The 25,989-nt window shown below is 43.8% G+C and overlaps 1 protein-coding gene across 1 annotated transcript; it reads right to left on the bottom strand.

Moving 5' to 3' along the window:
* Positions 1-2,708: 2,708 nt before the first annotated feature.
* LOC127323104 (protein S40-1) lies at positions 2,709-3,608 on the bottom strand. Its single transcript, XM_051351332.2, has one exon. It carries the CDS (start codon positions 3,349-3,351, stop codon positions 2,917-2,919), a length of 435 nt encoding a protein of 144 aa, XP_051207292.1. The 5' UTR covers positions 3,352-3,608; the 3' UTR covers positions 2,709-2,916.
* Between the last annotated feature and the right edge of the window lie 22,381 nt (positions 3,609-25,989).

Genomic DNA, 25,989 nt, shown 5'->3' with positions numbered 1-25,989 from the left:
GTGCGTCTCAAACGGCATCGGACAATTTTCGAGCCCAATAGAATCGCCGGCAAACCCGTGCCGGCCCCTTCGCCAAGTGCGCGAATCGGGCGCGTCGGCGCCTCGCGAGGCTGAAAATTTTGGGCGTGGGAGCCGCATGTCAGCCACACATCCCAAAAGTCGACGCCAGCGGGGAGTGGCGGGGCCGACGCGTTAGCGGCTCATTCAATTTTAACCTAACCGTCGCCTACCTCGCGACGAGAGTTATTGGGGCGCAGCGGCGGTGCAGTTTCCGCAGACGCGCAGCGAACCGTCCCGTCGCGCGCGCCTTACTCTTCGTGCCACCGTTAATGAGCGCCACCGCTCCCCCGCTCCCCCACCTCCCTCCGGCCTATAAAAAGGGCTGCCTCTCATCGTCCCTCTCACACACAAACCCTAGCGCATCTCTCCCCAACCCTAGCTGCCACCATCCGAAAAGACGACGTCATGTCTGGTCGAGGCCGAGATCGCGGCCGTGGTCATGGCCGTGGCCGCGGTAGAGGTGCACGCACGCTGTCGCCTGCGAAGCCGTCGTCTTCATCGTCGGACATGGACGAGGAGGGGCCCGTGCTGTTCGAGTTCGTCCTCGTCCTCAAGGGCGACCCACGCGGCATGCAGAGGCTGCCGGACACCTTCGCCGACTTCGTCGCCGGTGACGACCGCCCGGGCACGCTGCATCTGCGGGAGGCTGTGTGCGGCTACTACCGGTGGATCGTGGACGTGATCTACGACGCGCGCGGCAAGATGTACCTCCACATCGGCTGGGAGAAGTCCGCGCGCCACCACCGCCTCCAAGCCGGCTTCGTGCTCGTGTTCTCCTACTTTGGCGACATGGACATTAGCGTCAAGGTGTTCGACGAGACGCGTTGCCGCCGGAACTACCACGGCAACAGCGCCGAGGAGGATAACGAATGACGAGTGTTGTTTCTTCGCAGCGAATATCGACACGCATGTTTTTGGATGTTGTTCCTCGAAAGAACCAACAGGGGCACCCTCGCCAACTGGATTTTCCAGTTTGGGTGACTGGGTGTGCCCTCAAGTGTTCTTTCTTGGCAGCGAACACACGAAACCTGCGATGACCGGCCTAGTTAGGTTTAGTCTTTTTGCAATATTTTATATTTGTGTCAACCATGGTTCAAACTATGTATTAGTTTGTGAAAAACCATGTTCCAAACTATATCTTCATGTAAACCACATTCCCAATTATGTATTAGTTTGTGGAATAAAATATTTCTTATTTTCTATGCATTTATTTATGATTTTAATTGAAAACATCTATCGGGGCCGCCGTTTTTAGGGCGTTGGCGTGGGAACAACTCTCCCAAATAGAGGATGCAGTGCTGGCGTCCCCAAACGAAGGTGTCGGCGCCACTGTCGGCGCCTATTTCTGGGCTGCCGGTGGAGATGCTCTGACTCGGGAATAATTCACTCGCCAAGTGATTTTCGGTTCTCCTTTTAAAACAAAACAAAACAATATCGAGAGACGTGCTACTAACTTTATGCAATATTTATGATTGACACGTGTAGGATGTCAGATCGGTAACATCAATCTCTGCGATGGCAACCCACCTTTGAATTTCTTGACCTTATCCTGAATTTTTCATGGAGTAATAATAATTTGTAGTTTCGTGGTACTGTGCTTGTGAAGTGCAAGTTGTGCTACGCCGTCAGTTCCTCGCGTACTCGGGTACGTTAACCAGGTGCCATTGGTGGATATATTTGGCTCATTCTGTTCTTCTAGACGCCGCTGCATGCAGATCCACGTCTTATCTCGATGAAGTTGCCATCGTCGAAAGGTATTCGGACCGTGCCCGTGCGACGCTGCCGAAGCACGTAACTCTTGCTATACGCGGGCCGGTCGTGTGCGTGCGAAACAATTATGCTTTGACATTTACGCACACGTCTTCGTGCAGCCAGATCTACAATATACTACAGCTGAGGAGGAAAGCGACAAACACATTCACAACATGGACAAAATCTACCAGCAATTTGCATGCCCCATCTCTCTTCTTCATTTTTTTAAGAAAGATTCTCTCCTTTGCCACACTACTAAATGTCTAAATCTACTTCTAAAACTTCACTCTGTTTTAAACTTGGTTCCTAAGAGTCTGAAAAATATTTGTCATTTTTCTTATTTTTTTAAATATGGAGACACGACTTTTTGAATACAATTTTATCAGTTTTTATTGTGTATCATCACGTTTGAATGAGTTTCAGAATTCAACTTTTGAATTTTATCGAAACAAAATCTTTTTAGGCATGTTTAAAGGATACCAACGAAAGAACTTCACAGACTCAAACAGATTGTTAATTTGATATATAGTCCAATAATCATAGCTCTTTCAAATCAAACATTACAAATTAAATTCATCTAGTATTAAACATGCAAAAGATTCCTTAAAATGCTAATCTCAAAGCAAAGTGGGGCAATTAGAGGGTGGATATGCGTGCACGCGAGCTTTCGACGCTCTCAGAAAAACTATGGTTTATGATGAAGACTTTGTACAGTAGAAACTTACGCGGAAGATCAGAACAGAGTGGTAGCTACCTGCCGGTAGAATCCAAATCGGAACACATGACATGTTTTGCTTGCACACACTCCACCATCCCACTCCAGCTGACGTGACCTCGATCCGGACCATTTCGTTCGTGCTTGGTGTCGCCGTCGTAGATCGCAAAAGTCAAAAACCGGACAAGAAATGGTGGGTGCTGCGGATAGATCGAACTGCAGCATCCTCTTGGCGCAGATTTGCAATTTCATTCCATTTTGTGTTTTGCATTTGTCAGCAGGAACTACATTAATCGACACGCAAAACTGTTCTGGACGATTGCTACGGAATCTAGCTAGCTAGAACGGGCTGCGGCTTCGATCGATCGGTGGCGGCGGTCGCCGATTGATCAGGTCTCGAGGAAGCCGGTCATGCGGAGCACGGCGGTGCGGACGGAGCGGAGGTCGCGGCCTTTGAGCGTGCGCCCGTGCCCCACGCACACCGACCGCTCCTCATCCCCCTCCCCGCACCGCCGCCTCGCCGCCATCTCGTGCGGCGCCACGAACGATGCCGACGCCGCCCTGTCCACGCCACCATCAAGGTCTTCGCTGCAGCATCTCCGCGGCGCCCATGAGCCCTGCTCCGTCGTCGGGGACCTTTTTATTTCCGGGATGCCCACGGGCGCCGACGACGCCTGCCGCGGCGCGCGCGCGATGTCGGCGTAGTGGGGCTGCCTGCTCTCCCGGCGCTGCGGCTGGTAACCATGGCCGTGGCAGCGATGATCATCGGCGCGGTGGTTGACGTCCGGCCACAGGACGTCGGCTTCTTGGAGCTCCTGATCCATGGCCGCCGGCGATCGATGACCGGCCCTCGGGTTGTTGGTGCGAGTAGTTGGAGATCTATCCGCAGGAGGCGACGGATATATAGGGGGATCCGGAACGAGAATCGAAGGGTCTATTGAAGTGGCAGTGTGAGCACACTCGCGAGTAAGGATGGCGTCACCAGGTGGCCAGGTGGGTGGCGAGGCATGCGTGCATGGGATGGTTCGGTTGGCGCGCCGAGAATCCTGCGGGCGCGCTGTTCCACGGTTTTTGTTTTTGTTTTTTGAGGGGTGTTCCACGGTTTCTTAACAGTGCAGATTAATACGTAAAGGCGGCCGGCGGCAACTTGGTGCCAATAAAGCTGGACATAGAGCATCTTCATGGGCGCCCAACAGTGTTTTCGGTAGTGTTTTAGGAACTGCCATATTTTTAAACTTACACCGGTGCGTTTAATAGAGCGCTAGCATAATTTGGAACCCAGTAAAATCATCAGCAACTTCGCACAAGACCCTACGCGGAAGGGCGCCGACACTCCCGTCCACGTTGGATTTCCACCCCATGGGACCCCCTCGACAACCAAACACGTCCATTCTTCACCACCTTCACCCCTCCTGATCCGCCTCCCACCCCCTCTAAATCGTCATCGCCTCTCGCGTGCCTGACCTCTGCCCACCCACCAAGAAACCGTCGTGGTAGCCACCGTCGGCACCTCCGCCATCTCCTACCGTGGTTCTGCCGGAACATCCATCGGTATCGACGGTTTTGCCGCCGGCCACCGCTCACAAGGTGTTCGGCAGATTGTCGTGATGGACAACGACGACTAGATGATGGTGCAACTGTTAATGCAGGAGGAAGCCAATGCCACCGTCGAGCGCCAACAGCAGTTGCTGATGTTGACCAACCTTCTGCACCTTCGAAGCACGTACCGGGTGCGATAGCCTGCATTGAGGAAGGCGCATGCGACCTGCCAGGGCCTCCTCCTAAGGAAGAAGGCGCAAATGTGTAGTGTGTTGTCATTGTCCATGGCTGGCAGGTAGAAGAACTCCTCGGAGGTCTTTCACAGTTTGAAGCTTGCAATCGGGTGCTCATCAGTATGGAGATCTTTTGCTCGAAGGAGAGGAAGGTAGATGGTCTGGTGTGCCTGGGGTTTGGGGTTCGGAAGAAGATAAATAGGAAGGAAGGATAAATCCTGATTAATGGGAAGAAAGGAATGATGCGAGCATCAATGCAGTTGATGAAGATGAGACACAGTCAGCGGAACGCTTGACAACGAATCTCCATGACCAACACTCGATGATCCAACAACAATTTTAGGGCGAGTCGGCAAAGAACATAGGGTTGCGCCACGTGGGGAATTCAAGAAAGTCTTAGGAAAGACAACAAAACGCGGAGCTGATTTGTGGAACAAACGAATACAATACGAAATAAATTGTATGTGAATTAGGGCTTGGATTGGGTAAGCATTTATGCTGGCTATAGTGCTAGTATTTTAGGTACTAGTGTCATGCATCTTAGATCTACAAAAATACTGACGTGGCATCTAATAAAGGAAGAGAGATAAGATTAGAGTACTAACATAAATAGATATCGTATCATTCAATGCTAAATAGATCTTGTACACATATTTGTATTGAGATTCTACAAAATAATAAATCTAGCAGATTATTATACTACTCTATAATACCACCACTATAGTGATAGTATCATAGATAAGTATCATATACATGATACTACTATATGATACTATGCACTATATAACCAGCCTAAGGGACTTCATGATGTTGGGATTTAAATTAGGTACCCATTTAAATCCGTGGAGGATTTGCAGCGCAGAAGATGATGAGTACACGTGATGGAATATAGTGTTGCACAAAACCAAGCAACGCTGAATTACTGATATGGGGACCGAACTGGCTATGGGCCATCGACCTATAAGGTACCATATGTTTCCGGTTCAGATGGGTGTACTATGGTTTCTAGGTCAAGAATAAAAGTGTGCACCTTACTTTTGTAGACACTTCACCATAAACCTAACATTTTTATGAAAACAAATTAGAAACTCTATTTCAATACTGTTTGTAATGACAGGATGCACGTATGTGCCAACAATGGGGGTGATTTACAAGTTTGCCTTTTTAGAATATTCGTTGGATAAATTCAAATTTATTGGCTTTGGCATTCATACAAGGTGGATCAAATTTTTGAATATTGATCAAATATTCTAAGTACCACGCTGTCAGGGCACCCCTAAATTTTCCCTCAAAATTTAGAACCAGCATTTAAATTACATGTAGTTCAAATTTGAATTTAATAGGTTAATGCTTGAAAATGAATCCATATATAGTTGTCTATCGAGATAAAACCCCATATCTTGGAATTTTTCATTCTACAAGGTCTACTACCTTTGAAAATGTAAAGGGTGGCCTTGAACACCTTGTCTATGGTAGAGCAATTTTTAAATAATACTTTTTTTGCTATTTCCAGAAATAATACTCAGTTTCAAAAAAAAATCAGGAGCAATACACTGTCGGGTTTGAGAAACCTGAATATCCAAAATTGGGGACAGGAAACTGAGAAGCAGGGAATCTGCGCCTGCTGTCAGAGTTCTGCTCCCCGAGTGCGTGCTTTTGGGTTGTGGAATCCCGAGAAAGCGCTCGGTGCTTGTCAGCCTGGCTAGCAGCAGGCCTATCGGGGCGCAGCATCCCGAGGCGCGTGAATCGGGGTTCCTGACTCCGAGTAGTGCGGGCATGTTTTAAAATCGGGGACCCGATGCTACGGACACACCTCGTTCCTTCTCTTCCTCTTCCTTCCTCTTCCTTCATTTTCTCCCATCTTAGGTCAGCTGAGCTCTCTCTCTCTCTCTCTCATTTTTGCTCTCAACTCCACCTCTATTTTCCCTCATTTAATAGCGATTTCTCCATCATTTTGGTGTTATTTCACCATAAAATATTGTAGAATCACCTGATCTATAGATGTATTAGTTTTGGGAGCGATTTGGTGGAGGTGCTGTTGGAGTTGGTGGTGGTGGTCCTGGTGGTTGTGCTGCTGCGTGGTGGAGGAGTTGGGCTGCTAACGGAGCTGCTTCACACGCTTCAAGGCTAAACCCTAATCCATGCTATTAGTCATGCATGCTGCGTTTGTTAGCTTGTCAGATTAGATACCGATTTAGGTACAGGTAGAAAATATTTATGTAGTTGGTCGTCGTTCGTATTTTTATTTATTTATGAGGGTAGATGCCCGTTTTTTTACGAGTCTGTACTTTGTATAGGTGAGCATATATGTCTGATAGAGTAAAATTTGTTGTTTACTACGGTAATGGCACAGTCCTAACAACTCCGATGGGAGCTGATCTAAACGGTTTTCAGTACGGGTAGTCGCATTTGTCAAACCTAAAAACATGGCGCATTTGTCACTTGAAGGAGTGGTTGACCGTGAATTTCGGGCTTAATCCCGAACTCACCCCATGGCCTTAATGCTTCCCGTGGCGAAGAAGGCCAATTCCCACGAAGGCGAGGGTGAGTTCCATCCAGGCCAGAGAAGTCAAACTTCTGATGCTGGAGGTAGCAGTTTCTAATCTAGACAGAGTAGTCATGCAACATGTGGTAATGATGGTAGTGGCGAGGTTGATATCCACGAAGAAGAATAAGAAGAGCAGATTTAGTCGTCCTGAGTCCACTGTGGCCATTTTCCAGTCTTGTCGCCACGTACTGCTGTTGCCTTCACCTGAGCGACTCTTTCTCTCTTCCGCAGCCTCTCCGCTTCACGGAGCTCCTTGCTCACTCGTTCCTTCTCTTCCAACCTTGCCCTCTCCGCATCTAGTCTCTTCCCCCAGTCATCAAGCCACTCCTATTGCTCCTCACGATGCTTTTGCACCCATCTCTCTCGTGTTGCTTCCGACTTTACAGCAGCCTCCTCTACCGCCTCCTCCGCCTTGAAGTCGGCTCACACACGATGATGCCTATCTTCAATCCTTTTCACATCCCACTCAGGCTGCTCCTTGTCAATCCAGTGGTACCACATACAGAGTGATGGCGGAGACTGAAACAGTTAGAATAACATTAAAGCAAATAAAAATATCTTTATTTTCCTAGATAACAACTTACCGGAGGTCTCGGGTAAGCCGAGCTTGCCGGTGCGCCGGGATCATAGTTCAGAAACATGAAAAACTGCATGCCAAACTTATCCGAGAAGTGTTCCGACTCCTTCACCTTTGCAAGATTAACACACCAGCATCGCTCCGCTGGAATGCCGAGCGGCAAGCTTGCATCCTTCTTCTTCCTAGGCCTCCAGTCCTGGTCCGAGCAAGGCACACTCATGGGAGAAACCGATGGCAGTGGAAGAAACGGATACACAGAATGTCTGTTCAAAACAATCTGGTTTAAGAGAGCCGAGAAGGTTTAATTGGTGGGAAATGGTGGCGGGAGAGGGGTGGTGATACGTCCAAAACGTATCTACTTTCCTGAACACTTGATACGTCTCCGACGTATCGATAATTTCTTATGTTCCATGCCACATTATTGATGTTATCTACATGTTTTATGCACACTTTATGTCATATTCGTGCATTTTCTGGAACTAACCTATTAACAAGATGCCGAAGTGCCGCTGTCTTTTTACTCTGTTTTTGGTTTCAGAAATCCTAGTAAGGAAATATTCTCGGAATTGGACGAAATCAAAGCCTGTGGGCCTATTTTCTCACGAAGCTTCCGAAGTCCGAAGGAGAGACGAAGAGGGGCCACGGAGGGGCCACACTATAGGGCGGCGCGGCCCCCTTGGCCGCGCGGCCTGTGGTGTGGGGCCCCGTGCCGCCTCTTGACCTGCCCTTTCGCCTATAAAAGTCTCCGTGACGAAAACCCCAAAGACCGAGAACCACGATACGAAAAACCTTCCAGAGACGCCGCCGCCGCCGATCCCATCTCGGGGGATCCAGGAGATCGCCTCCGGCACCCTGCCGGAGAGGGGAATCATCTCCCGGAGGACTCTACGCCGCCATGGTCGCCTCCGGTGTGATGTGTGAGTAGTCTACCCCTGGACTATGGGTCCATAGCAGTAGCTAGATGGTTGTCTTCTCCCCATTGTGCTATCATTGTCGGATCTTGTGAGCTGCCTAACATGATCAAGATCATCTATCTGTAATTCTATATGTTGCGTTTGTTGGGATCCGATGAATAGAGAATACTTGTTATGTTGATTATCAAAGCTATGCTTATGTGTTGTTTATGATCTTGCATGCTCTCCATTATTAGTAGATGTTCTGGCCAAGTTGATGCTAGTAACTCCAAGAGGGAGTATTTATGCTCGATAGTGGGTTCATGCCTCTGTGAATCTGGAGGAGTGACAAGAACCACTAAGGTTATGGATGTGCTGTTGCCACTAGGGATAAAACATTAGTGCTATGTTCAAGGATGTAGTCACTAGTTACATTACGCGCAATACTTAATGCAATTGTCTGTTGTTAGCAACTTAATACCGGAGGGTTCGGATGATAACCTGAAGGTGGACTTTTTAGGCATAGATGCAGTTGGATGACGGTCTATGTACTTTGTCGTAATGCCCAATTAAATCTCACTATACTCATCATGATATGTATGTGCATGGTCATGCTCTCTTTATTTGTCAATTGCCCAACTGTAATTTGTTCACCCAACATGCTGTTCGTCTTATGGGAGAGACACCTCTAGTGAACTGTGGACCCCGGTCCAATTCTCTTTACTGAAATACAATCTATTGCAATACTGTTCTACTGTTTTCTGCAAACAATCATCTTCCACACAATACGGTTAATCCTTTGTTACAGCAAGCCGGTGAGATTGACAACCTCACTGTTTCGTTGGGGCAAAGTACTTTGGTTGTGTTGTGCAGGTTCCACGGTGGCGCCGGAATCTCTGGTGTTGCGCCGCACTACATCCCGCCGCCATCAACCTTCAACGTGCTTCTTGGCTCCTCCTGGTTCGATAAACCTTGGTTTCTTTCTGAGGGAAAACTTGCTGCTGTGCGCATCATACCTTCCTCTTGGGGTTGCCCAACGAACGTGTGAAATACACGCCATCAAGCATATTTTCTGGCGCCGTTGCCGGGGAGATCAAGACACGCTGCAAGGGGAGTCTCCACTTCTCAATCTCTTTACTTTGTTTTTGTCTTGCTTAGTTTTATTTACTACTTTGTTTGCTGCACTAAATCAAAATACAAAAAAATTAGTTGCTAGTTTTACTTTATTTGCTATCTTGTTTGCTATATCAAAAATACAAAAAATTAGTTTACTTGCATTTACTTTATCTAGTTTGCTTTATTTACTGTTGCTAAAATGGCCAACGCTGAAAATACTAAGTTGTGTGACTTCACAACCACAAATAATAATGATTTCTTATGCACACCTATTGCTCCACCTCCTACTCATACTAATAAAAGAATTGGTGTTAGCAATGTTTCCACTTCGAATGCAAAGCGCGAAAAACTGCCTGAAACTGCTAAAACTGCTGAAACTGCCTGTGATAAAGCTGCTGAAATTTTTTCCAACATTGGGGATGATGATCCCATTGCTTTAGATTATAATGGTTTGAATTTTGATGATTGCCACATCTCTGAAGTTATAAAGTTCTTGCAAAAACTTGCTAAAAGTCCTAATGCTAGTGCTATAAATTTGGCTTTTACACATCATATTACAAATGCTCTTATAAAAGCTAGAGAAGAGAAACTAGAGCGCGAAGCCTCTATTCCTAAAAAGCTAGAGGATGGTTGGGAGCCCATCATTAAGATGAAGGTTAAAGATTTTGATTGTAATGCTTTATGTGATCTTGGTGCAAGTATTTCTGTTATGCCTAAGAAAATTTATAATATGCTTGACTTGCCATCGCTGAAAAATTGTTATTTGGATGTTAATCTTGCTGATCATTCTATAAAGAAACCTTTGGGGAAAGTTGATAATGTTCGCATTACCGTTAACAATAACCTTGTTCCCGTTGATTTTGTTGTCTTGGATATTGAATGCAATGCATCTTGTCCCATTATATTGGGAAGACCTTTTCTTCGAACTGTTGGTGCTATTATTGATATGAAGGAAGGTAATATAAAATATCAATTTCCTCTCAAGAAAGGTATGGAACACTTCCCTAGAAAGAGAATGAAGGTACCTTTTGATTCTATTATGAGAACAAATTATGATGTTGACACTTCGTCTCTTGATAATACTTGATACACACTTTCTGCGCCTAGCTGAAAGGCGTTAAAGAAAAGCGCTTATGGGAGACAACCCATGTTTTTACCTACAGTACTTTGTTTTTATTTTGTGTCTTGGAAGTTGTTTACTACTGTAGCAACCTCTCCTTATCTTAGTTTTGTGTTTTGTTGTGCCAAGTTAAGCCGTTGATAGAAAAGTAAGTACTAGATTTGGATTACTGCACAGTTCCAGATTTCTTTGCTGTCACGAATCTGGGTCCACCTCCCTGTAGGTAACTCAGAAAATTAAGCCAATTTACGTGCATGATCCTCAGATATGTACGCAACTTTCATTCAATTTGAGCATTTTCATTTGAGCAAGTCTGGTGCCATTTTAAAATTCGTCAATACGAACTGTTCTGTTTTGACAGATTCTGCCTTTTAGTTCGCATTGCCTCTTTCGCTATGTTGGATGAATTTCTTTGATCCACTAATGTCCAGTAGCATTATGCAATGTCCAGAAGTGTTAAGAATGATTGTGTCACCTCTGAATATGTCAATTTATAATGTGCACTAACCCTCTAATGAGTTGTTTCGAGTTTGGTGTGGAGGAAGTTTTCAAGGATCAAGAGAGGAGTATGATGCAACATGATCAAGGAGAGTGAAAGCTCTAAGCTTGGGGATGCACCCGGTGGTTCACCCCTGCATATATCAAGAAGACTCAAGCGTCTAAGCTTGGGGATGCCCAAGGCATCCCCTTCTTCATCGACAACATTATCAGGTTCCTCCCCTGAAACTATATTTTTATTCCATCACATCTTATGTGCTTTTTCTTGGAGCGTCGGTTTGTTTTTGTTTTTTGTTTTGTTTGAATAAAATGGATCCTAGCATTCACTTTATGGAGAGAGACACGCTCCGCTGTAGCATATGGACAAGTATGTCCTTGGTTTCTACTCATAGTATTCATGGCGAAGTTTCTCCTTCGTTAAATTGTTATATGGTTGGAATTGGAAAATGATACATGTAGTAATTGCTATAAATGTCTTGGGTAATGTGATACTTGGAAATTGTTGTGCTCATGATTAAGCTCTTGCATCATATGCTTTGCACCCATTAATGGAGAAATACATAGAGCATGCTAAAATTTGGTTTGCATATTTGGTTTCTCTAAGGTCTAGATAATTTCTAGTTTTGAGTTTGAACAACAAGGAAGACGGTGTAGAGTCTTATAATGTTTTCAATATGTCTTTTATGTGAGTTTTGCTGCACCGGTTCATCCTTGTGTTTGTTTCAAATAAGCCTTGCTAGCCTAAACCTTGTATCGAGAGGGAATACTTCTCATGCATCCAAAATACTTGAGCCAACCACTATGCCATTTGTGTCCACCATACCTACCTACTACATGGTATTTTCCGCCATTCCAAAGTAAATTGCTTGAGTGCTACCTTTAAAATTCCATCATTCACCTTTGCAATATATAGCTCATGGGACAAATAGCTTTAAACTATTGTGGTATTGAATATGTAATTATGCACTTTATCTCTTATTAAGTTGCTTGTTGTGCGATAACCATGTTTACTGGGGACGCCATCAACTACTCTTTGTTGAATTTCATGTGAGTTGCTATGCATGTTCGTCTTGTCTGAAGTAAGAGAGATCTACCACCATAGGGTTAAGCATGCATATGTTAGAGAAGAACATTGGGCCGCTAACTAAAGCCATGTTCCATGGTGGAAGTTTCAGTTTTGGACAACAATCCTCAAATCTCAAATGACAAAATTATTAATTGTTGTTATATGCTTATGCATAAAAGAGGAGTCCATTATCTGTTGTCTATGTTGTCCCGGTATGGATGTCTAAGTTGAAGAATAATCAATAGCGAGAAATCCAATGCGAGCTTTCTCCTTAGACCTTTGTACAAAGCGGCATAGAGGTACCCCTTTGTGACACTTGGTAAAAACAATGCATTGTGATGATCCGGTAGTCCAAGCTAATTAGGACAAGGTGCGGGCACTATTAGTATACTATGCATGAGGCTTGCAACTTGTAAGATATAATTTACATGATACATATGCTTTATTACTACCGTTGACAAAATTGTTTCATGTTTTCAAAATCAAAGCTCTAGCACAAATATAGCAATCGATGCTTTTCCTCTATGGAGGACCATTCTTTTACTTTCAATGTTGAGTCAGTTCACCTATTTCTCTCCACCTCAAGAAGCAAACACTTGTGTGAACTATGCATTGATTCCTACATACTTGCTTATTGCACTTATTATATTACTCTATGTTGACAATATCCATGAGATATACATGTTACAAGTTGAAAGCAACCGCTGAAACTTAATCTTCTTTTGTGTTGCTTCAATGCCTTTACTTTGAATTATTGCTTTATGAGTTAACTCTTATGCAAGACTTATTGATGCTTGTCTTGAAGTGCTATTCATGAAAAGTCTTTGCTTTATGGTTCACTTGTTTACTCATGTCATATACATTGTTTTGATCGCTGCATTCACTACATATGCTTTACAAATAGTATGATCAAGATTATGATGGCATGTCACTCCAAATTATCTCGTGTTATCGTTTTACCTGCCCGGGACGAGCAGAACTAAGCTTGGGGATGCTGATACGTCTCCGACGTATCGATAATTTCTTATGTTCCATGCCACATTATTGATGTTATCTACATGTTTTATGCACACTTTATGTCATATTCGTGCATTTTCTGGAACTAACCTATTAACAAGATGCCGAAGTGCCAGTTGCTGTTTTCTGCTGTTTTTGGTTTCAGAAATCCTAGTAAGGAAATATTCTCGGAATTGGACGAAATCAAAGCCCAGGGGCCTATTTTCTCACGAAGCTTCCAGAAGTCCGAAGGAGAGACGAAGAGGGGCCACGGAGGGGCCACACTATAGGCGGCGCGGCCCCCTTGGCCGCGCGGCCCCGTGGTGTGGGGCCCCGTGCCGCCTCTTGACCTGCCCTTTCGCCTATAAAAAGTCTCCATGACGAAACCCCGCATCGAGAACCACGATACGGAAAACCTTCCGGAGACGCCGCCGCCGCCGATCCCATCTCGGGGATCCAGAGATCGCCTCCGGCACCCTGCCGGAGAGGGGAATCATCTCCCGGAGGACACTACGCCGCCATGGTCGCCTCCGGTGTGATGTGTGAGTAGTCTACCCCTGGACTATGGGTCCATAGCAGTAGCTAGATGGTTGTCTTCTCCCCATTGTGCTATCATTGTCGGATCTTGTGAGCTGCCTAACATGATCAAGATCATCTATCTGTAATTCTATATGTTGCGTTTGTTGGGATCCGATGAATAGGGAATACTTGTTATGTTGATTATCAAAGCTATGCTTATGTGTTGTTTATGATCTTGCATGCTCTCCGTTATTAGTAGATGCTCTGGCCAAGTTGATGCTAGTAACTCCAAGAGGGAGTATTTATGCTCGATAGTGGGTTCATGCCTCTGTGAATCTGGAGGAGTGACAAGAACCACTAAGGTTATGGATGTGCTGTTGCCACTAGGGATAAAACATTAGTGCTATGTTCAAGGATGTAGTCACTAGTTACATTACGCGCAATACTTAATGCAATTGTCTGTTGTTGGCAACTTAATACTGGAGGGGGTTCGGATGATAACCTGAAGGTGGACTTTTTAGGCATAGATGCAGTTGGATGACGGTCTATGTACTTTGTCGTAATGCCCAATTAAATCTCACTATACTCATCATGATATGTATGTGCATGGTCATGCTCTCTTTATTTGTCAATTGCCCAACTGTAATTTGTTCACCCAACATGCTGTTCGTCTTATGGGAGAGACACCTCTAGTGAACTGTGGACCCCGGTCCAATTCTCTTTACTGAAATACAATCTATTGCAATACTGTTCTACTGTTTTCTGCAAACAATCATCTTCCACACAATACGGTTAATCCTTTGTTACAGCAAGCCGGTGAGATTGACAACCTCACTGTTTCGTTGGGGCAAAGTACTTTGGTTGTGTTGTGCAGGTTCCACGGTGGCGCCGGAATCTCTGGTGTTGCGCCGCACTACATCCCGCCGCCATCAACCTTCAACGTGCTTCTTGGCTCCTCCTGGTTCGATAAACCTTGGTTTCTTTCTGAGGGAAAACTTGCTGCTGTGCGCATCATACCTTCCTCTTGGGGTTGCCCAACGAACGTGTGAAATACACGCCATCAACACTTTTGCTATTGTTTTACCTCTAATTTGTGTATTTTGGATGCAACTAACACGGACTAACGCTGTTTTCAACAGAACTGTTCTGGTGTCTCGTTTTTGTGCAGAAATCCAACTTTCAGGAAAATCCTCGGAATTTATGCGAAAGGTCCTATTTTTCCAGAAGACTCACGGAGCCAGAAGGACAAGTCAGGTGGAGGCCCGAGGGCCCCACACCCTAGGGCGGCGTGGCCCAGGAGTGGGGCGCGCGGCCCTAGCGTGTGGCCCCCTCGGCCGGCCTCCGACGCCCTCCTCTGGACTACTTAAGGGGTTTCGATCTAAAAATCGCGACCAAGAAGTCGAAGTCGCCAGAAACCCTCCAGAACGCCGCCACATCACGAAACTCCGTCTCGGGAGCCAGAAGTCTCCGTTCTGGCACTCCGCCGGGACGGGGAATTGGAGGAGTTCATCGCCATCATCACCACCGACGCCTCTCCATCAACCAGCCATGTTTCCCCCATCCATGTGTGAGTAATTCCCCCACTGTAGGCTGAAGGGGATGGTAGGGATTGGATGAGATTGGTCATGTAATAGCATAAGATTGTTAGGGCATAGTGCCTAGTGTCCGTAATTGGTACTTTGATGATATTGTTGCAACTTGTTATGCTTAATGCTTGTCACTAGGGCCCGAGTGCCATGATCTCAGATCTGAACATGTTATTGTTTCATCATGATATTCATTTTTTTATGATCTTACCTGCAAGTTGTATACACATGTCGCTGTCCGGAACCAATGGCCCCGAAGTGACAGAAATCGGGACAACCGGAGGGGATGGTAGTGATGTGAGGATCACATGTGTTCACGGAGTGTTAATGCTTTGCTCTGGTACTCTATTAAAAGGAGTACCTTAATATCCAGTAGATTCCCTTGAGGCCCGGCTGCCACCGGCTGGTAGGACAAAAGATGTTGTGCAAGTTTCTCATTGCGAGCACGTACGACTATATATGGAACACATGCCTATTGATTGCTTTGTACTTGGACATCGTTTTATTATTATCTGCAAATGCCCTGCTATGATTGTTACATGAGTTTCTCTCATCCATGCAACGTCCGTTATCCGTCCCCGTGCCTACAGTATTTTAATCCTGCTGTTTACTATAATCACTACTGCTGTCTCTGTTACTCTGCTGCTGTTATTTCACTACTGCTACTGCTATAAAACTGTTACTACTGATAAACTCTTGCGAGCAAGTCTGTTTCCAGGTGCAGCTGAATTGACAACCCCGCTGTTAAGGCTTTCAAGTATTCTTTATCTCCCTTGTGTCGAATCAATAAATTGGGATTTACTTCCCGCGAAGACTACTGCGATCCCCTATACTTGTGGGTTATCAAGACTATTTTCTGGCGCCGTTGCCGGGGAGCATAGCTTTATTTGGAAGTTCACTTGGATTGATATTGTTCGCTGCAAATTCTCCATCATGGGTAAACCTCGCGATCCTAAAGTCGCCATATTACCATCCACTACAAGAAAAGGTACAACTCTAAGTACCTCTGCTACACTTGATTCACCATCTGTGATAAGTCAACTTGTTTCACCGCCGCAAGCTTCACTTGCTGGTACTTCTGCTGAATCTGAAAACTCTCATAATATTGATAATGTTTCTGCTGTGCTTGATGATAGTGGTTCATTGGGATCCTTTCTAGATGCTACAATTGCTAGGTCTAGACAAATTGAAAATGCTGAAACTCCTAATGAAAATGCTACTACACCTGTTAATTCACCTGAACTTGATTATTCTAGTGATGATCCTGATGAAGATTATGTGGAGCTTAATGATGATTTTATTAATAGATGCAATGCTACTGCTGATGCAAGAAAAATTAAAAAGTTTCTCACACAATATACTGTTAGACATAAGTTATCTCCTGATCCTAAATTTGCCACATCTCCTATATGCATTAAGGATAAAGATTATGATTTTTCTCTTGATCTATCTCATATAGCTATTGTAGAGAAAACACCCTTTTGTGGTACTGAAAAAGAAAGTGTTGTAGAACACATGATTGAACTTTCTTCTATGAGTAGCTTGTTTTCTGATGATGTCAAGATGCGTACTTACTTTGTCGCTAAATTTTTTCCTTTCTCATTAAAGGATGATGCTAAAACTTGGTATAATAATTTGCCTCCTGGTTCTATTAAAAGTCCAACTGATCTGCGTGATGTTTTCTTTCGAAAGTACTTTCCTGCTAGTGCTCAACATATTGCTTTACAGAAAATTTATAGATTTGACCAGGGAGATGAAGAGAAATTGCCTGAGGCTTGGGCAAGATTTTGTTCTCTCATCAGAGCTCGACCTGGACATGATTTAGAAAAGAATGATCTACTTGATATATTTTATAGTGGACTAACCATTGAGTCTAGAGCATATTTGGATAGTTGTGCTGGTTGTGTTTTCAGAAAAGAACTCCGCATTTAAGTCAAGAATTATTGGCTAAAATAAGCCGGAATCATGATGATTGGACTACACCTGAACCAACTCCAACGCCAATATTGAAGAAGAGGGGTTTAATTGAATTGAATGATGAAGATATGAGGGAAGCTAAGAAGTCTCTCAAGGAGAAAGGTATTAAATCCGAAGATGTGAAGAATCTACCTCCCATAGAAGATATATGTGAGATAATTCCCCCTTCATCCATGATTGAGGTAAACTCCCTTCAACGCTTTACTAGGGAAGATATTCCGTATTCAAAACCTCCTACTCAATGCTTAGATGAGTTTGATAATTATATTGTTAAGCAAGAAAATTTTAATATGAGAGTAGAGAATCATCTAATGGAAAATTCTCAAGCTATTAGCAATTTGCATGATATTGTGGAGAGAACCTCCAATGATGTTAAGCTTTTTAAACATTTTCAAATGGTTCAAACTCAAATTGATCAACTCACTAAAGTGCAAAGTGACTTGTTAAAAAATAATTCTAAAGAGAAACATGCTTATGAAGTAACAACTAGAGGCGGTGTCTCTACCCAGGATCCTCTATATCCTGAAGGGCATCCCAAAAGAATTGAACAAGATTCTCAACGAACTGAACCTAGTGCTCCTTCTAAGAAAAAGAAGAAGAAACATAAAAAGGTTGTAGAATCCTCTGAACCTGTTAATGATCCTAATAGTATTTCTATTTCTGATGCTGAAACTGAAAGTGGTAATGAACATGATAATGATAAGGATAAGAATGATGCTTCTGATAAAGAAGAAGTTGAAGATGAACCTGAAAAGCATGCTAAAAATAAAAAGTATACTAAAGAAGATTTTATTGCTAAGAAACATGGTAATGAAAGAGAACCTTGGGTGCAAAAGCAAATGCCTTTTCCTGCTAAGAAACTAAAATCAAAGGAAGAAGAACACTATAATAAATTTTGCGATTGGATGAAACCTTTATTCTTGCAAATCCCTTTGACTGATGCTATTAAATTGCCTCCTTATTCACAGTATATGAAAGATATTGTCACTAACAAAAGGAAAATCCCCAATGAGGAGATTTCCACTATGCTTGCTAATTACTCTTTCAATGGCAAAGTTCCAAAGAAGTTGGGCGACCCAGGTATACCTACTATTCCTTGTTCTATTAAGAATAATTATGTTAAAACTGCTCTATGTGACTTGGGAGCCGGTGTTAGTGTTATGCCTTTTTTCTCTTTATAAGAGACTTTATTTAGATAAGTTGATACCTACTGATATATCTTTGCAAATGGCTGATAAATCTACTGCTATTCCTGTTGGTATATGTGAGGATGTTCCTGTTCAAGTTACTAATAACTGCTTGATATTAACTGATTTTGTTGTGTTGGAAATGCCTGAAGATGATAATATGTCTATTATTCTTGGGAGACCTTTTCTTAACACCGCAGGGGCTGTTATTGATTGCAATAAAGGAGAGGTTACTTTCAATGTTGATGATAAGGAGCATACCGTCTATTTCCCCAAGAGGATTGATAAAGTATGTGGAGTCAATACTATTTCTAATGTGAGAACTATCAAAATTGGAACTATTGATTGTCCTATATATGAGCCTAAAGAAAGTTATCAAAATCTTATGATTGGATCCATATCAATACAATTCAAGGTAACATGATTGATTTGTGGTTTATTTCTTCTTATGCTATGTAAAATTTATTTGGTGGCAAGACTTGATCAACCTTGTTAACAAATACTTTTTATATGCATAGAGGAGGTAAACAACATCTCTTTCTTCCTCCACTTGCTTTACTTGCTGTAGCACTTTTGATTTGCAAAGTTCCTTAGTTAATTAGAGATTTCAAAAAATTTCCTGGCCAGTAATAATAAACTTAATGCCCAGAAATGTGCATTTTTCAAAGTTTTCAAAAATTCACAATAATTATACCGTTGGTCCTATTTTTCGAAAATGCACCTGGGAGCACCTGGGGATGACCAGTGGGGCACCCCAGGGTGGCACCCCACAGGCCGGCGCGGCCAGCAAGGGGGGCGCGGCACCCTGGTGTGTGGGTCCCCCTTTGCCCCACTTTAGCATCTCTTCCTCCCAGACTCTTCTCTCTCCCGAAAAAATCGACACCAGCTTTCTCTCACTCACGTTTTTGCTCAAGAGCTCAGGATTTTTCGATCTCTTTGCTCAGCCCAGATTTCTGTCTGAAATTTGGCACATTTGCTCTCCGGTATGTAACTCCTCCGATTATCCAAGTAGAATTTTGTTTGGTTGAGTATATCTTGAATATTTTGCTGCTGTAGGTAACATGCTTAGTGAGCTTGCATGCTTGTTCTAAGTTGTATAAACTAGTTTTGATGCATGATTAGTACTCTAGCAAGTTCCTATGGTAGTTCCCCTCAATTATATGTCACCAAATCAAATTTTATAATGTTTGTTGAAAATTTCAGAAAAGGAAGATGGATAATTTCAACTTTGGAGAAGTGTTTGAGAGAGAGACAACCAGCACCGGAAGGCCTTCTAGGACCACCACTCGATTCAGGCGATCCTACAATGAGGATGTCATCGCGCCAAGCTTCGAGCCCGAAGAAGACAATGGAGTTCCTAATGCTTCATCTTTCCCATGTTATGATTTTTTGAGCAATGCAGGATTGTTGGATGATTTCTTCACCCTCGTCAACAGGGCGGGCTTAGACGCCTACGTGGGAGATGAAAGGGAGCAATACTACATGCTCACCAAAATCTTTATTGAGAGCTTCAAGTTCCACAACAAGCACTATGGCCCAACAGTTGCATTCAAGATTTATGGTGATCCCATTACTATGACATTGGAAGAATTTTGTGTTGCATTGGATATTGCCCCTGTAGGTACATCAAGGAAGATTGAGGACAACCCCCGGGTCTTGTTGGAGCTCTATCGAGGGATCGCCAATGATGATTGTCGCACCATTCAGCGTGGCAAGATAAGAAACATCCAACTCCCCGCCATTAAGTATTTTGCCTATTACATTGCTACTAGCATTCTTGGTAGGGAGAACACTAGCAATATTTCTAGCTACCATCTTGCTTTCTTAATTGCTGCACTTACTGGAGGGACACCTTATCATCTAGGTTCTCTTATTGCTCGCCGCTTGTCTAACAGGGGGCCTATTTTTGGAGGAACCATTGCATCGCGCATTTTAGCACATTTAAGACTTCCTCTTGGTTCTAATGATGTGCCATTAACTCCTAGGAGGCTTGATATTGCTGCTATGAAGAGCCATCATTTTGTTACCGCTGATTCCACTCCAGATAATTTGGTCTATAGAATGTTGTTTGCTGACGGGGATGAGAAGGAAATTTCTTTGCCTCAGCCAGATTTGTTCAGTATTGACAGGGAACCATGGTCGCGCTCTAAGGAGGAGGTGGAGGAAAAGATGAAGATACAAGGCTTCCACCAGCAGCATGACTCCGAGGATGCCGAGCGTTCCTACGACTACACCGTCACATATCCGGGTGCTTCTTCTAGCACATACCCGAAATATGATCCATCTTCGTCGTACTACGGAGATGCTACTTCATGGGCACCATGGGATTGAACTCCACTTAGGCCAAAAGCCTAAGCTTGGGGGGAGGTATACCGGCATCACTCATTCTTTGCATATTATGGTTGCTGGATACTTGTATATACTTGTTTAGTTTGTTTGAGTGGTTTTCTAATGAGAGGGAGATGACATTTGGGGAAGTGCTGCCTGAAAACAGATTCTGGACTGGTACCGAAAATATTCTCAAAAATAGCCAGAACAGTATTTTGCGAAGCCAATTTTTTTGCATGTTCCCCAGGTTGTTATCTAACTTACATTAGTTGAACACTTTTCAATTTGAGCAGTGGAAGAATTTCTTAAAAATCGAGTACTATACTGCTGTCAAGTTTGACGAATTTCTGCTGCTTTGTGTTTATGTGACTTTTCTAGTTTGCCATTTCTTGTTTTTTCTTTGTTTCTTTCCTAAAACACAAAAAGACCAAAAATATTTCTGTTGTTTCTCTTCATCATTTGTTTGTTTTTGTTTCTTGCATTTATTTTGCTTTATTTGCTATCGTTGGTTTGCTATAAGAAAATCCAAAAAGATTTTGCTTTGTTTGCTTGTTTCCTTTTGTTCTTGTTTCCAATTCGAAAACTCCAAAAATATTTGCTGTTCTTCTTTGGTTTGTAAAGTTCATCATGAGTTCAATGGTTTTCGGTGGCTGGAGCGTGGTTTTCATTTCATATTATCCAAGCTACACAAGTGAAAGGCAATAATGACGATCTACGACAATTGGATTGTGGTGAGAGGCTGGTATGAACTCTATTTGTTTTCATTTTTGTACATTTACTCATCCATGTGAGCATGCTTAGTTGGTTCATGTGAGGTATATGTCATTTGAGAAAGTCTAGTAGTTCGTGATCTCTCATGTTTAGCTCCAATTTATTAATATGAGTAGCATGTCATGGATGTTTGCTTGCATTGTTTTATTCATAAGTAGGTATGGCATTGTGGTATCCTCCTCTGAATAATTCATTCATATCAACTTGGCACATGCTCACGCATGCATATGACTGAACAAAAGTCAATTAAGCCTCGATGATTTACATTGCTTCAGAGTTCTTGTATCACTTTTATGCCTCCGTTAATTTATTTTGCCGCAAGCATGATTATGACAGTGACTGCTCTCTTGATTTGTCGCTCCCCAGTGTATTGCTAGCCTTCACTTGTACTGAGCGGGAACGCTGCTCGTGCTTCCAAACACCTGAAAACCAAGTTGTTCCAAAGTGTCCACCATAAATACCTATGCATGGCATTTCAAACCATTCCAAGTAAATTCTCATGCGCTACCTTTAAAACCTTCAAAATGCTTCTCAATTTGTGTTAATGTTTCATAGCTCATGAGGAAGTATGTGGTGTTTAACTTTCAACCTTGTCATTTACTCTTGACGGACTTTCATTATGGACTAGTGGCACATCCGCTTATCCAATAATTTTGCAAAAAGAGCTGGCAACGGGATTCCCAGTCCCAAATTAATTAACCTAAATAGACACTCCTCCATGGTATGTGATTGTTGGACGGCACCCGAAGGATTCGGTTAGCCATGGCTTGTGTAAGCAAAGGTTGGGGGAGTGTCATCATAATAAAACTAAAATAAAAAGGCACTCCTTCAGGGTATGAGATTGTTGGCAGGCACCCGAGGATTCGGTTAGCCATGGTTTGTGAAAGAAAGGTTGGAAGGAGTGCCACATAAACACAGAAATAATTCATGGGAGCCGCTCTTGGAAGTCCGGTTGGCGAGGTAGTTGGTGTACCCATTACCATTCGTTGACAACAACAAACACCTCTCAAAATAATTTTACTCCTGTTTTAAAAATGAAAAGCTCTAGCGCATGTTAATCCCTGCTTCCCTCTGCGAAGGGTCAATCTTTTACTTTTATGTTGTGTCTCCATCCTTTCTTTGAGCACTATCTTGAGAGCACAACTGTCATTCTTAGTATAATATGCTTGTCTCAAAATATGATTGATTGTGGTATAACTTTGATGCTTTTATCTTTGACAATCACTACTTCTAGTCTTTCTATGAACTTCAGAGGTGCCTGAGCATTTATGTTTTGCTGATCAAATATGGGCAAGCGAGATACCACCTTATCATACTCTTTTATGAACATTGCAATCCTGCTTATAGACATGATTCATGATGCTTATTATTAATTGTTGGTATCTTTCCATGATTGACATAGCTGTTAGATGATCTTATTTGCATGCATCTTATTATGAACTGCCTAAGTGTTAGCCATAGCATGAGAATATATACATCATATGAACAAATGTGTTCGTGAAAGTTCTTTTATCGCTCAGTTGTTAACTGAATTGCTTGAGGACAAGCAATAAGCTAATCTTGGGGGGAGTTGATACGTCCAAAACGTATCTACTTTCCCGAACACTTTTGCTATTGTTTTACCTCTAATTTGTGTATTTTAGATGCAACTAACACAGACTAACGCTGTTTTCAGCAGAACTGTTCTGGTGTCTCGTTTTTGTGCAGAAATCCAACTTTCAGGAAAATCCTCGGAATTTATGCGAAAGGTCATATTTTTCCAGAAGACTCACGGAGCCAGAAGGACAAGTCAGGTGGAGGCCCGAGGGCCCCACACCCTAGGGCGGCGCGACCCAGGAGGGGGGCACGCGGCCCTAGCGTGTGGCCCCCTCGGCCGGCCTCCGACGCCCTCCTCTAGACTACTTAAGGGGTTTCGATCTAAAAATCGCGACCAAGAAGTCGAAGTCGCCAGAAACCCTCCAGAACGCCTCCTGATGTCTACGGGAGCTTCTATTCTTGTAGACAGTGTTGGGCCTCCAAGAGCAGAGGTTTGTAGAACAGCAGCAAGTTTCCCTTAAGTGGATCACCCAAGATTTATCGAACTCAGGGAGGAAGAGGTCAAAGATATCCCTCTCATGCAACCCTGCAACCACAAAGCAAGAAGTCTCTTGTGTCCCCAACACACCTAATAGGTGCACTAGTTCGGCGAAGAGATAGTGAAATACAGGTGGTATGAATAAATATGAGCAGTAGCAACAGCACCAGAAAAGTGCTTTGCTGTCCAGAACTGGCGTGTGGTTGATGGTGGTAATATTGCAGGCAGTACAAATGCAGTAAAACAGTAAACAAGCAGCGATAGCAGTATTTAGGAACAAGGCCTAGGGATCATACTTTCACTAGTGGACACTCTCAACATTGATCACATAACAGAATAAATAGATAGATGCTAGACTCTACACTCTCTTGTTGGATGATGAACACCACTAACTGTGTAGGATTACACGAACCCTCAATGCCGGAGTTAACAAGCTCCACAATATTCGATGTTCATATTTAAATAACCTTAGAGTGCATGACAGATCAACATAACCAAACCAAGTACTAACATAGCATGCACACTGTCACCTTCACGCTACGAAAGGAGGCATAGATCACATCAATACCATCATAGCAATAGTTAACTTCATAATCTACAAGAGATCACAATCATAGCCTACGCCAAGTACTAACACGATGCACACACTGTCACCATTACACCGTGCAGGAGGAATAAACTACTTTAATAACATCACTAGAGTAGCACGTAGATAAATAGTGATACAAACCACATTGCAATCATAAAGAGATATAAATAAGCACTTCACTATGCCATTCATAACAGTGAATAAGTATTCTGTGAAATATAGCCTAAGAGACCCACACGGTGCACACACTGTCACCTTTACACACGTGGGACAAGGAGTCTCCGGAGATCACATAAGTAAAATCCACTTGACTAGCATAATGACATCTAGATTACAAGCATCATCATATGAATCTCAATCATGTAAGGCAGCTCATGAGATTATTGTATTGAAGTACATAGGGAGAGAGATGAACCACATAGCTACCGGTACAGCCCCGAGCCTCGATGGAGAACTACTCCCTCCTCATGGGAGACAGCAGCATTGATGAAGATGGCGGTGGAGATGGCAGCGGTGTCGATGGAGAAGCCTTCCGGGGGCACTTCCCCGTGCCGTCGGCGTGCCGGAACAGAGACTCCTGTCCCCCAGATCTTGGCTTCGCGATGGCGGCGGCTCTGGATGGTTTCTCGTACCGTGGCTTTTCCGTATCGAAGATTTAGGTCAGGGACCTTTATATAGGCGAAGAGGCGGAGTCGGAGGGGCGACGAGGCGATGACACAATAGGGGGGCGCGGCCCAGGCCCTGGCCGCGCCACCCTATCATCTGGGGCCCCTGTGGCCCCCCTCTGGCGGCTCTCGGGTGTTCTGGATGCTTCCGGGGATTCTAAGATGCTGGGCGTTGATTTCGTCCAATTCCGAGAATATTTCCTTACTAGGATTTCTGAAACCAAAAACAACAGAAAACAGGAACTGGCACTTCGGCATCTCGTCAATAGGTTAGTTCCGGAAAACGCATAAAAATGATATAAAGTGTGCATAAAACATGTAGATATCATCAATAATGTGGCATGGAACATAAGAAATTATCGATACGTCGGAGACGTATCAGCATCCCCAAGCTTAGTTTCTGCTCGTCCCGAGCAGGTAAACGATAACAAAGATAATTTCTGGAGTGACATGCTGATACGTCCAATTTGCATCACTATTTTATATCATAATTTGCTGTTATTCATTGATATATTTCATATTAGGACACAATACTTATGTTATTTCATCTATTTTGCATGTTTCATCATTATTGGAGGATCAAGCACCGGAGCCAGGATTCTGCTGGAAAAAGCACCGTCAGAACGCAATATTTTGGAAGATCAACTGTGGAAGGAAATTATACCAAAAATCCTATTTTTCAAGATGACGAAGGAAGCCAGAAGGAGGAGCTGAGAAGGCCCAAGGTGGGGCCAGACCACAGGTCGGCGCGGCCCATGGCCTGGCCGCGCCACCTTGTGGTGTGGGGGCCCCACAGCCCCTTTCGCCTCCTTTTCTTCGCGAAACCCTTCGTCCCGAAGACCTAAGCCACAGAGGGTACCTCACGAAGAGTTACAGCCGCCTCTGCGGGGCGGAGAACACCAGAGAGAAAAGAGCTCTCCGGCGGGCAGGAATCCGCCGGGGAAATTCCCTCCCGGAGGGGGAAATCGACGCAATCGTCACCGTCATCGAGCTGGACATCATCTCCATCACCATCATCATCATCTCCATCATCATCACCGCCGTCTCCACCGCTGGACACCGTCACCGCCGTAGCAATTTGGGTTTGATCTTGATTGTTTGATAGGGGAAACTCTCCCGGTATCGATTTCTACTTGTTGTTGATGCTATTGAGTGAAACCATTGAACCAAGTTTATGTTC

The sequence above is a fragment of the Lolium perenne genome, chromosome 1 (assembly GCF_019359855.2).
Source record: "Lolium perenne isolate Kyuss_39 chromosome 1, Kyuss_2.0, whole genome shotgun sequence".
In the NCBI taxonomy this organism is placed as follows: Eukaryota; Viridiplantae; Streptophyta; class Magnoliopsida; order Poales; family Poaceae; genus Lolium; species Lolium perenne.
The sequence above is the reverse complement of the archived record's forward strand: the minus strand, read 5'-3'. Positions and strand labels throughout refer to the sequence as shown.

Excerpts from the sequence above, each read along its gene's own strand:
- LOC127323104 (XM_051351332.2), bottom strand. The coding sequence starts at position 3,351 with ATGGATCAGGAGCTCCAAGAAGCCGACGTCCTGTGGCCGGACGTCAAC.